This window comes from Pinus tabuliformis, chromosome 9 (genome assembly GCF_031772625.1).
Source record: "Pinus tabuliformis cultivar Carrire ecotype Pingquan chromosome 9, CPIR1, whole genome shotgun sequence".
NCBI lineage: Eukaryota > Viridiplantae > Streptophyta > Pinopsida > Pinales > Pinaceae > Pinus > Pinus tabuliformis.
The window spans coordinates 188,183,521-188,197,781 of NC_142307.1; the positions used below are offsets into that span (position 1 = coordinate 188,183,521).

The window sequence follows — 14,261 nt, forward strand, 5'->3', positions numbered from 1 at the left end:
GCTGCGTAGCCTGACCCTCTGAGCGCCTGCGCCTGGCAGCGCTGCTGCTGGGCTGCTCTCCCCCTCTGCTCGCCCTCCCTGTCACCCTGGGGCCTTCTGCCCGTTTCCTTTGGGGGCCTGCGGCCCATCCCTCCCTCTGCTTTCCGCTGGAGCGCCCCCTGCGCTTCTGACCTTCCCTGCAATGGATCCCCCATCCCATGATCAGGAGGATCTGGAGAAGTCTTTTGCCTCCCTCATCCAAGAGAATACCAATGAGAAAGCTCGCCCTACAGCCTCAAAGTTTATTAAGAAGCTTGATGAAATCCCAGAAGTTTCGCTCCCTCCTGCCCTTCCGAGGAGAGCAGCCGTCGCTCTGGCAGATCGGGGCTTGGTAGGACAGTTCACGGGACTATGGCCCTCTCCCCGCACAGTCCAACGCTGGGTAGAAAGGAACTGGAATTCGATGGTCCAAGGGAAGATCGCAATAAGATTCTGCGGGAGGGGTTTCTTCACCTTCCTTTTCGAAACGGTGGAAGATCGCAATCTCATATTCAGGAACGGTCCATACTTCATGGACACCAGAGGACTCTACCTCAACAGATGGACTCCCGACTTTGACCCCGAGATGGACGTTCCCAGCGCTGTCCCGGTCTGGGTCCGTCTCCCCCATCTGCTTCTCCATTGCTGGGGAGACGAATCGGTGAAAGCTATAGGAAACGCAGTAGGGAAATACATTGACAGATCGGAGCCAAGAGAAAACATGCACGCATGTGCCCGGATATGCGTAGAAGTGGATTTGGGGAAAGGACTACCAGAAGCGATCAAACTCAAGGTCGACCAGTGGACGCACATTCAGCAAGTGGACTATGAACAGCTGTCGTTCAAGTGTAAGGTATGTCATGAATATGGGCATTTTGCTAATAGATGTAGTAAGAACAAACCTATAAACTCTGAAAACAATGATGAAACCCCTGAAGAAGTATGGGAAAAAGTTAAGAAGAAGAAAACAAATCCCCCTCCTGGAACCTCCTCAAAGCCCTCATCTGAAACACCAACCCCTCCCTCTCACCCCTCCGGATCTGGTTCTCCCCCCCCCCTTCCTCTAACCCTTTCGAATCTCTATCAATAGAAGACCCTCCATCCCGCCCCCCCCCCCTCACCGAGAGGCCCCAGAACAGCCCCTCCCTCTCCCCCTCAGTCCTCCCCTCCCCCAACGATCGAAAGAATCCTAACAAGAAACAAGACGAAGGAAATCACCACATCCACCAATCCACCCAGGAAAGTTGGAAGGAAATCAAATAAAGAGATCAGGGACGAGAATGCAGCAAAATAAATGGCAACAGGGACCCAACAGCTAATGGATACATACTTAGACAAGGCCAAAGGAAGCGGGGAGAAGATGAAGGAGAAAGGAGGAACACATAACAAATATAGTAAATGATGAATCTGGTCTCTTGGAATTGTAGGGGGATGGGCTCCTCCCTAAAAACTAATGCAGTCAGCGACCTTCTCAAATTGGAACACCCAGACTTTCTACTACTTCAGGAGACCAAAATAACTGAACAAGAATTCCAGAGCAGTGTGAAAAGAAGCAGAAGCTACGAAGGAATGGCACTGAGCGCATCAGGGGCCTCAGGAGGAATAGGAACAATATGGGACAAAAACAAATGGAAACTCAAGGACAGCAGGCAGAATAGGTGGTGGCTAAGAACAGATATGCAAAACATCTCCAGGACTGAGGAATACACCATATACAACGTTTATGCCCCTCCCCACTTCAGAGAAAAAGCCGCTTGTTGGGAGTCAATCACATCTGATTTAATGAATGCTCAGGGCAGAAACATCTTCCTAGGAGGAGACTTGAATTTAATAAGGAATGCGGAGGAAAAAATGGGAGGAAATTTCTTCGCAGACCCCTCAAGGGATGCTTTAGAAAAAATCATTCAAGAGCACAGTCTTGTGGACATCCCACCTCAGAACGGGCGATTTACTTGGTCAAACAAGAGAACCGGTAAAAACAACATCAAAGAGAGGCTGGACCGCATACTAGTCTAGCAAAGAATCGTGGTCAACTTCGCAAGGATCCAAAGCTCAATTATACAAGGTTTTATCTCAGACCATAAACCTGTAGCTCTGAATCTGATTAAAAGGGAAAACCTGGGACCGTTACCCTTTAAATATAACAGAGCGTGGGACAACAGCGAGGTTTTCAGGAACTTGGTAAGGGACACCTGGGCAACTGAAATCAAAGGATCCCCGCACTATGTATGGGAAACAAAGATAAAACTTCTCCGGATAGCCATCAAGCAATGGGCGAGGAACTATGCAATAGAGGCAGAGAAAAGGAAAAGCGACCTCCAAAGGAAATTAGCGGAGTGGAATCAAGAAAAAGAGAAAAGCCAAGACACAGAAGATGACATAAGGAAAGAAAATGATCTGTACATGGAGCTGTACAAGCAGAATCGAGTGGAAGAAGAAGAGCAAAGGCAAAAATCGAGGTGCCTCTGGCTCAAATCAGGTGATAAAAACACCTCTTTTTTTCATAATAACATCAAATTGAGGAGAGCAGGGAACAACATTGGGAAAATATCAGTTGAGGGCAGAGTTTTAACAGAGCAAGGTGAGATTAAGGAAGCAACGTCCCGGCACTTTCAAACTCTTCTAACTGCTGACCCTCATTACATGGAAAAACAGGAATTCCTAAATATAATTGAGAGCAAAATCACAGAGGCTCAAAACAAAGATCTAGATAAGGAAATCACAATGGAGGAGATAGAAAAGTCCATCTACAACATGCCATTGGATAAGGCTCCTGGCACTGATGGCTTTACAGTGGCCTTTTATAGAACCCATTGGGAAACTATCAAGAAGGATTATGTCAGAATGGCAATTTTTTTTTTTGCAAAATGTAAGCTGGGTAGCAGTATTAAGTCCTCTCATCTAGCCCTTATCCCCAAAGACCCTAGCCCCCAATCTTTTGACAGATTCCGCCCTATTTCCCTGTGTAATGTCTCGTACAAAATCATCACTAAGATCCTGGCGAACAGGCTTAAAAAGGTCCTTCCCTCCCTCATATCCGAAAACAAGGGTGGCTTTGTCCCTGGGAGACATATAACGGATAATGTCATCCTCATCCAGGAGGCAATACACAACAGCATATCCAGGAAGGAGAAGGGCATGATCATTAAATTGGATATGGCAAACGCCTTTGATCGGGTTAACCATGCATTCCTCCAGGCAGTCCTTATGAAATTTGGCATCTCAGAGCACTTTACTAGCAGGATCATGGAATGCATTTCCCACAATTGGACAACACCCCTCATCAACGGAAGGCCATGCAACGCCTTCAAGAGTTCCAGAGGCCTAAGGCAGGGGTGCCCATTGTCACCCTTTCTCTACATTATTGTGGCTGAAACCCTCAGCTTACATTTGGAAAACAAGCGAAAAATCAAAGAAATAACAGGGGTGGATATAGTCCGAGGATCTAAGGGAATTAATCACTCCCTTTTCGCAGATGACACTCTACTAATAGGGGGTGCTTCCAGCATAATGGCCCGAAGGTTCAAGAAAGCATTGGATCTCTTCCTCCAAGCCTCCGGAGGCAAACTAAACAACAACAAGTGTATGATCTACACTTGGAATGTCCCAAGAAACATCACCCAGAGAATTTCCATAATCATGGAAATCCCTGCCCAAGGGAACTGGTCCCACTTTACTTATCTAGGATTACCTTTGGCCAAAGAAACAATCAAAGCCGAGATCTGGTCAAAACTAATAGAGAAATTGAGAGGGAAACTACAGAGCTGGGGAGTGTATTGGCTTAACCTGGCAGGCATAATCATTCTCATAAAGGCCATACTCTCAGCCCTCCCAATCTATCAATTTGCTACTACTCTTGCCCCGGCAGGCATCCACAAACACATGGAGCTGATTATCAGAGGTTTCCTATGGAAAGGAGGAAAGCAGGACACAAAAAAGTTCAGCCTTGTTAAGTGGGACAAAGTCATTCTCCCTCCAGAAAAAGGCGGACTTGGCATCAGAATACCAAAGCTAGCAAACATGGCAATGGGCTACAAACTGGTTTGGAGAATTCTCAATGAGAGAGGGACCTGGTGGACAGAGGTCATCAAGAGGAAGTACTTAAACGGGGTCAATAGCAACATCCTATCAGAAAACATCATCGAAAGACCGTGTACTCCTGTATGGAAGCTGATTAAAAAGACTCTTCCTCACTTCAAATCATGCATTTCAAGAGCCCCGGGTAATGGCAGAGATATTAATATATGGGAGGACAGGATAATGGGCATGGAGGCAAGGGCAACGCTCATCAAATATAGGCCCCTTCAAAGGTGGATGGACGAGGCAAAGCTCAAAACCTTGTACGATATCTCTCTCTGGGATCAGAACTGCTGGACAGGTTGGAGACCACTCCCCCTCCCTGAGATCCTCAAGAACCTCTGGGCCGAGCTCAAGACTTCGCTGACAGGCTCAACCCCAACAAACCGAATGGTGGAAGACAAATTCGTTTGGGACCCTAATGGTGGTAGCTATACAGTTAAAGAAGGATACAAAGTTCTGCAAAATGCCTCAGCACTAAACAATTGGCCACTTCACAAAGCAACATGGAGAACCGAATGTCTGCCAAAGGTTAAGTGTTTCAACTGGACCCTTCTACATGGCAAAATCCTGACTGCTGAAAACCTCAGGAAGAAGGGCCTTCAAGGCCCTTCAATTTGCTGCATGTGCAGGGAGGAAGAGGAAAGCAGTCACCATCTCTTCATGGACTGCCCCTTCGCAAGAGTGTGCTGGAAGCTCATCACCAGCCCTCTAAACATCAGGGACCTTCCCAACCAGATCACTCTCTTCCAAAAACAATGGGGAAACAGCTTCCCTCAATCTGGTAAGTGCAAGGGCCTAGCCAAAAGGATTTGGAATAGCATCCCTGCCAACCTCTGCTGGCAGATATGGATTGCAAGGAATAAATGCATTTTCAAGAACAAAAAGCCTAGTACCTCTAGCGTTCTAGCCAAAACGATGGCCCTCATCTCTGATTCCATAGAGGCAAACGGTATAGCCCAGGAGGAATTGGAACCGACAGATGCAAAAATAAAAGAGTGGTCTAACAAATTCAAATGCGAAAGAAGCACTCAAAAAATAGTAAACAAAGGAAGCAGGCATACGGAATGGAAACTGAGAGGGACGAAGGAAGAAGTTAAAAATTGGATCCAAAAGCAAAATAGACCCACCCTCTTCTTTGACGGCGCATCAAAGAACAACCCAGGTCAAGCGGGAGCAGGTGGAGTTATCAAAGACGAGCAAGGGAGAAACTTAGTCACATTTGAATGGGGTCTGGGCATCATGACAAACAATAAGGTAGAGGCATACAGCCTCCTTCTGGGGACATCCATTGCCAGGAACCTGGGCATTAGAAACCTTCTGATCGTTGGTGACTCTGCCATCATCATAGCAGCAATGATCACAGGGAAAGAGTTCAATCAAGCAGCCTTAAACAACATCAAAGGAAGGATAATGGACAACATCAAAATTATTGGAGGAGCCACCTTTAAGCACATCCTACGAGCAAACAATGTGGAAGCAGATGCACAGGCAAACAAGGCTACTGAAAGGCAAGCGGGTCAAGTCAAGGAAAATGATATGGTTTACGAGAAAGACATCCCATAAGCGGGCCTCTCCCGCTGCCCCTCCCAAGAATTTCAGTCAAAGCAGGTACAAACCCCTTCTCATCCAGCCCTCCCCCTACTGCACTACCCGGTTCCATCGAAAATCCAATCTCCCTCATGATCTGTCTACCATCATTGTGTTTTATCACATCGGGATCCTCCATCTGACCAGCGCAGACATTCTCAGAAACGGGGGCTGCGCCCATCTTCTCAGCACGCCCCTCAACAGCAACCAAATCAAATCTTCAGATCTTCCCTCTCCCGAGATTAGATCTGCTCAGACTCTACTCGAGATCGGGAGGACCCTTCATGGTATTATAAATCGCAGACAGGGTTCTTGTATTCGCACAGCTTCGGGCAATGATCTGCACCTCCTTTACATTTTCACAAGTCGAAGACACCTTGCTGAAGGCAGCACCACTCAACGGGATACAAAGGTCAACAACGAGCTCCTGGTAACAGTGGTCACAGCTCCGGGCAATGCTCTGCACCTCCACTGCATTTTCATAAGTAGAAGACACCTCGCTGAAGGCATCATCACTCATCGGGACTCAAAGATCAGCAGAGCGCTCCTGGTAACTGCTGTTTTAAGTTTACTTGTTTTACATCCTCTGATATCTTTGCTTCTGGTTGGCAGGAAAGCTCCGGATATTCTTCCACAGCCTACCCTCATCACTCTGATTCCTTCGCTCTCCTCTCGCCTGAGACAGAACCACTGTGACACCTCGTCCCCTCTCTTTATTCTCCAGCTCCTCGCTCATCTTGGGACTTCTCTTCCTTCGAATCCCAGTCCTCTGTTAGCTAATATGGCCGAACAACAGAATCAACCCGCTGACCAAGCTCATCCAGCCAATCCTCTGGACAACATCTTCAACAACAGGGACTGCACCATGTGCAAGGCCCATACATTTATGATCAATCGGCTAACCAAGCAGCTTAAAGAGCTGCAAGATGATTACCATGCAGATAGGAACTCAAAGCGCAAAAAACTGGACAAAAGGAAGAATGAGATTGAAGGGTTGAAAGAGCGATGCAGCCACCTGGAGGCGGCCATGGAACACATCCGCTCCCTTACCCAGAGTTACCAGGCTGAAGCCTCAACCAAGGCAAGCGCCAGGAACCAGGAGGATTCTGTCACCCAACATTTCCCTTAACAGATGCATTGTAAATTTAGCTGGTTAGGAGGTTCCTTTGTAAGGCAATACAGCCGTCTTCAGTTTGCTTTCAGATTAAACAAGAGAAGTATTGAGGAATATGGGTCTGCGAACCCGCTTTTGCTCCTCAGATCAAAAATCTCTCTTCTGCAATGTAATAGATCTCTGTAACTCAGGCTTTTATAATAGATAAGTACCCGACTTCGTTAAAAAAAAAAAATATATATATATATATATGAAACAAATAAATAAATAAATAATTTTTATAAAAAATTAGTGCCATAATTTATTATTATTTTCTTAATCAAAGTCTAATTACAATGAAGTTTTTAAGTCTTATAAACTACATTATGTAAAATATTACAGGTGGAATTATGAATTATAAAAACTTAAGAATTATCAAGGGTAAATTGATTTTCTGATTAAGTCAAATTTACTATACTTAATTTTATTGAAATACATAATTACTTGGTTTTTATTATTTATAACTCTTTCCCTTTTTTTCTAAATAGAAAAAATAAAAATAAAAAAATGTTAAAAAATAATAAATACATCAAAAACCTTTGCTCTATTTATTATTTTGAGTCTAAAAGATAATTATAATATCATGAATTATATTGACTCACTATTAATGATTATTTCTATATTGTTTATTTTCTTAATTTCAATCTTACTTTTCCACTTTCTACTTTTAAAATTTTAAATGAGATAATAAATATCAAATAAAAATTACAAGACAAACACATTATAGGAGAGGTTTTTGTAAATATTTCTACGGTTATAAAATTAGACAAAGTGATCCCAAAAAATCATTGTAACTAAAAAAATTCTAAATACTAGATTCTAATATAAATTTGTCCACAATGTAATAAATTCATAAAAAGTATGTAATACTTTTATCTATATTCAAAAAAAAATATATATTACTTTGGTTTATATTAATAAACATGTGAACAAAGTACTAAAATCCCAACAAAAAAAACATTAATAGTAATATCATTTTTATTTTAATTACAATAATTTATATTATCAATTACTTTTACATAAAATAAAAAAACAAGATAATAAGCCAAAATACTGTATATTACACTTATTTAAATTTCCACAATCCTTATGACGAACAAAAATAGGTATATCGTTATTACAATAAAATACTATGATGTTGTTTCTAAGGTTGTCATACACTGCACTCATTTTGCATAAATCAAAGTATTTACGACAATGAACCCGTCGTTCTTGGGTTGATGTACTTTGTGTCAATTTTTATGGCGAGAATTATGATTAGTATTATTAACTTCAATACACATCATAGTTGCGGTGGTCGTTGCATTAAGAACCTTTAAACCCATTGTATATGATGAAAAAATGGATGGCGAATATAGAGGTATTGTTCTGTGTAGAGTGTAGAAATGTTATTTTAATATATTAAAATATTTCTGCTAAATCATTTATGGTTGAAATGTTACATGCAAATATTAAAATAAAATATATATTATTAATTTATATAACAAGTAATGTTAATATTCTATATTCTATGGTGTAATTTTGTTGGTTTAGAAATTATATATATATATATATATTTGTTGGTTTAGAAATTATATATATATATATATATATATATATATATATATATATATATATAATATTTTATAATAATATTTGATTTATTATTTTGATTTTGAAATATCAATAATGATAAAAGTTTTTAGAATTTTTTATTTTATTTTTTTGAAGTGATTTTGGTTTTAGGGAGATTTTTTATCGAATAAAGTTTATATAAGAGTTATTGGATCCCATTTTTTCTTTTAATAATTTCTCATGGTTTTAAGGTTATTTTCTGGTCAATAATGTGGTTATTTTTTAAACAAAACTATATTCTTCATAAACAAATCTAAATGTAGCAATTTAAGAGGAATTATCTTTGTCACATTCTAAGATTCCTTGGTTAACAAAACATCAATTCACTCTTTTATTGCTTCAATTTCTAGACCAAACAACTTTTGGAACTCAATCACCAATTGGTTGTTGACTTAAATTTTTTTAGCCTACAAGATGCAAACAATTGTAGTTTATCTTGTGTAGCTCCTTTCTTCATTAACAAATTCAATCTCTCTTATTCTTATCCACTTATGGAAGTCGTAACATCCCAATTTATCTCCATGGAAATTTTTTAATTAAATCTTTTTAATATAATTCAATCTCTCTTATTCTCATCCACTTATGGAAGTCATAACATCCCAATTTATCTCCTTGGAATTTTTTTTAATTAAATATTTTTAATAATCACCATGAAGTAGACATACCATAGTGTTCTAAACATTATAAATATTTTTACTTTTGTAGTTTATAATATGATGATAGTCAACCCCAGTAGACATGAGTTACCATAGGGGTTATGTTACCACAAGTGGGGAAATGTAAGGCATATAAGGAATTCTTTTATTAATCCTCTATCTATCCTACTCTGCCATCTTCACCTAATTTAAGTTATGAATATTGGAGAAAACCATTTTCTTTATTTAACCACCACTCTTATACTTTAGCAAGGTGTGCCACCTTCATTCATGGAAAAAGAAGAATTAATGAAGGGAACTTCTTATTGGAGATATGCATGAGAAAATTTGAATATGAGGAAACAAGATGGGAAAAGGGGAAGAAAAGAGAATTTTTTAAGAGAAATAAATGAAGAAAACAAAGTTCCATGAGTATACAGATCAAACCAACTATGAAAATATAAGGAGATACCTATTAAAATAGTTAGAAATCTAAGACAATATGCACAAAGTTTTGTGGCATCGGTTGGAAATTTTATTTGTTCTTTGAAAAGCATGAAAATAAGATACTTATGAGGAATCGAGAAGTATATGAGGAAGTCTTTTGGGTGGTGAGAGGAAGGGAATTTTTGGTGCTCTATCCTTGCAAAAATTGGGAGTGGAAGTTATTCTGATTGAATTTCATGTAAATTGAACTCAAAACTAGTATGCCCACACTTCCCTAGTGGTATCATGGTCTAGTTAGGTGGTGGAATTCTACAATACAATTACCTATGGTTGGGTGTAAATTGCTTAGTTTTCTTGTCATTGTTGGTCATTTTCTTTGCATTCAAATAAATTTTAGTTTTGTCTCTATCAATTTTTTACAATATTTTGGTTACCGATTTTGGATAGGTTATGGGTAAACTTATGAAAATATTTTGTGTATTTTCAATTACTAAACTTGTAAAATTTTATGTACTTTGTTAGAAATAATCCATACTCTATAAGTTTATATTTCTCTCTCTGTATTATCTACGGAATTGAAGAAATAGAATGATGATAGCATGTTATATATTTCTTCTCTTTTTGGTACGGTATTTCATTTATGAACTAGCGTATTTATTCTTGGTAGCTATAAGAAATTTATGTCTATCTTCCATGTGATATGAGGATAGTACTTTTTAACTCATGAGTTTATATATGTACATCTATTATAAAGAGTTTTTATAAATATTAATTTTCATATACAATATTTTGTTTTAACAACAATTCTAAAACAAATGAAAAAGGAGTTAGCTGCAAAGGACAAGAGAGTGGTTGTAATGTATTTTCAACAACAAACAACAGAGTTGCATAAGTAAATGAGAGAACTGCCACCATTATAATAGGGAGTAGCCACAACATAGTTTCAATAACGAACAACTACAATTCTGTTAGACAACTCTATAAACAACAACATAGTGGGTCCTACGACAACCTTGTTACATTACATAGTTGGTCAAAAACTTTGGACAACAACATTTACATTGGCCAAGGTTCCCTAAAAATGTTTGATGCCCGCACTTTAAGAAAACTCACTATTTCTAATTAAAGTAGAAAAAATTACTTTTTAAACTTGTCTGCTAACTATAGCAAATCCCCAAATTAAGAGATCAGTCTTAGAAACATAATGTTCCCAAAACACATTCATTGGTTGACTCAAAAACTATTTTAAAACTGGTTCAAATAAATTTCACCTTGCATTCAAATTTGCATAAGTATGTGGATCGTTTCAGAAGTTCATAATTTTATGTTTTGATATACAATTTTAGGGTAGTTTCCTTGTAAAATTTTGCACATGGTTTAAATTAACACTATTTCTTAATTTCACTTTTCCTTAACCGTTAAAATTTTACAACAAAATAAAACTCTATATAACTGGATTTTGATACTGATCTAAATTGCACTAGCACCAATATCACCAATCCATCCAACAAACAGCTCTGCATAATTCAATTCACACATTATTTCATTCATCAATACTTTGGGGAAGATAAAATTCAAAGTCATTTTATTGAACAAAGCTTGCGAGGTATGCACCATGATTTAGTTTTCTATGCTACGATTTAGTTTTCTCAAAAACTTTTAGAGACATTGAATTTTGCAATCGTATCAAATTTATAATTTTAAAAATCTCCATTTTTTTGCGCTATGATCATAGCATAAAAATCTAAACAAATGAAATAATGTGTGAATTTATTAAGTCCATAGGCGTCCCTTCTATTGAAATTAGACACTTTAATCATTTTACTAATTAAAAAAATTGATTAGACGGTTTAATTTAAAGATGCCAGTATATTCTCATCTTTGCCACAATATCAATAGATTGAATTCACACCACTAACTTCTCTGCATATCTAAATCGCATTATTAAACCTTGTTTAAATAATTTTTTTAACAAAGCTCCATTAAAAATTTACCATGTCATTTGTTAATTGACACCTATCATGATTAACCATAATGGGAAGACTACAAAATGTAACACACACCTTACGCATGCACTTAGCATAGTAGTGGAAAGGTGTATTTCCGAATAAGATTATCATCTGTTTCAAACCATTGGTAATGTGTGTCCAATTCTAAATAACATTGGTAATGTGTGTCCAATTCTAAATAACAGGTGTCAGTAAGTTAAAAACTAACTTAGGAAGGTAAAGGGCCTTTTCTCTTAACAAGATGTTTAACACTTCTTTAAATTGCCTTGTAAAATAACCTATTATACATTTAGTTAGAAAGGAGAAATTTTCCTTAATCTCTTTCTTATTAAGCTTAAAAAAATATGTTATTATTTAATCTTTAATTTTTTCCCTAGCAATAAACTTTGTGAATGTAACTATATTCACATTCTTTTAGGATGAAAAGTTACAATGCCAATTAATTTGTATTTTTTTAAGAAAGATTATTTCGAGTATGCATAAGTTTTTTGGCATTCACTCATTTTATGAATCTCCTCATTTCAATTGACATTTAATAATTTCTTTTCTGTTGATTTATATTTTTCATTGTACCAACTATTACAAGCTATCTTATTGTATATTTTTGTACCTATCTTGAAAGCATTCTTTCTTTATCCATATCAAAAGATTTCATAAAATTGCATATATTTACACATAGGTAAATTTCACTATTTTTCCATAATTTACTTTATATATAATTTTTTTAGTAAGTATTTTTTGTTTCATCTATGTTTAAAAGGAGAAATTTAACATTTAAAGAAATCTGAAAAGCCTATTCCTAATTATTAAATTCACCATTTAATTAAATATTCTCTTATATTATTTTCGAATAAATATAATCACTTTATACTATATACAAATAGTCCAGAATCCCTCATTACTAAATTCACCATTTAATTAAATATTATCTTATATTATTTTCCAATAAATATAATCACTTTATACTATATACAAATAGTCTAGAAAGCTTTAGATAAACAATAATTAGATACACTATTAAAACACTCCAAATATTAATTTATAGCAATTACTCTTTCTTTCTCCATGGGAATCTGCATAGTTCATTAGACTTATTCTGAATTGTTCTTGTGAAAACAATCTGTAGATTTGGAGCATATAAATTATGTAATTATAAAATTACTTCAAATATAATATAAAATATAATTAGATATTGATATAAACTAATAATGAAATATTGTGAGTATGTAGATATTCGAATAAAATAATGAAAAAATGCATTGAATATACATATGTAGATATTGATATATAATGAGATGTCAATATATAATAATTTAATGATTATGAAGTTTTTAAGTTGTTAGAAAATTTAATTTAAAGGAAGGACAAATTAAATTTTTAAATTAATTTTTGAGTTTATGGATGAATTAATATATTAATAAAAAATGATAATGGATTTTTATTTAGGGTAAGGTTAAAAGAAAACAAAGTTTGAAGGTAATAATGTGTATATTTTTAATTATTTAAAAAAATTTAGTGAAAAGAGGGATAGTGTGTATATTATTAATTATTTAAAAAATTTGAGTGATAAGAGGGATAGTGATAATGATAGTGATAGTGATGAAAGATTTTTTTACCAATTTGAAATTTAGATATGAATGTATAGTATATGTTTTTTATGGATTTAATTATCTCCGAATAAGATGATCATCCATTTCAAACCATTGGTGATGTGTCCAATTCGAAATAACAGCTGTCAGTAGTTTCATTAAATTGTACATCAATTTCACCACTCATGATCTTAATAATAACTCGGCCACTCCATCTCTGATTGTAAAGTGGAGGAATAATAGAATAACTCTCCCACTCCATCTAGGATTGTAACCTTGAAGAAAAATACAATAACTCCGCCACTCCATCTGGTATTACAATGTGGAGAAATAATAGCAACTTGAGCGTTCAAATTGTCATTAAATATTTATTGTATCTATTATTCATTACCATTCCATCTATTATAATCAAAGGCTTTGTGGATGCATGCATTTCTTAGCGCTTGGGTTGTTGGAATTGTTGAAGGATTAATGCAATGATTGCTGGAACGATTTGAAGGGGCTTCTCTCGGCTTCTATCTGCTAAGAAATGTGCACAATCTTTCATAGCCTTCCTTTTCTCTACGTAGTGTTTTTTTGAGGGTTTCCTTCAAGATGCATTGGAGGAACCTTTTTGGTTGAAAATGGTAATGGTAGCAGCAAGAATTAAAATTCATTTATCATGAGGTGCACGAGTAGATGGTGATAGGGGGATGTGGGGAAGAACCATAGTTTTCTTTTAGAATAAGTTTATTGTATTTTCTTTTTGTTAAAAAAAAAAACAACACAGAGTTGGTGGTGCCTCAAATCACCCCCTTTACATTTTGAAATTTATAATTGAGCACGTCTTGGAGCCTCAGGCGTACAAAGTCGAGCCACCTCTTGCATTCTTAGTGTGGCTCTCTGGCCAAACGGATCCAGGTTCAAACTTGGCACAACACAGTGGTTGTAGAGTTAAGCCTCTGTTGGGTATACGACCGAAAGTCCCACATTGACTAGAGGTGGGGAGGATCATGGATATATAAGGATGGACAAATATCTCCATTGGTATGAGGCCTTTTGGGGTAAGTCCAAAAGCAAATCCATGAGGGCTTAGGCCCAAAGTGGACAATATCATACCATTGTGGAGATATGTGGTGTCCAGAGTCCT

At 36.9% G+C, this 14,261-nt stretch overlaps 1 protein-coding gene across 1 annotated transcript; it reads left to right on the top strand.

Moving 5' to 3' along the window:
* Window positions 1-1,587: 1,587 nt before the first annotated feature.
* Window positions 1,588-5,661, top strand: LOC149147765 (uncharacterized). Its single transcript, XM_089441942.1, has 2 exons — window positions 1,588-1,990; window positions 2,111-5,661. Exons 1-2 carry the CDS (start codon window positions 1,588-1,590, stop codon window positions 5,659-5,661), a joined length of 3,954 nt encoding a protein of 1,317 aa, XP_089298068.1.
* Window positions 5,662-14,261: the final 8,600 nt, after the last annotated feature.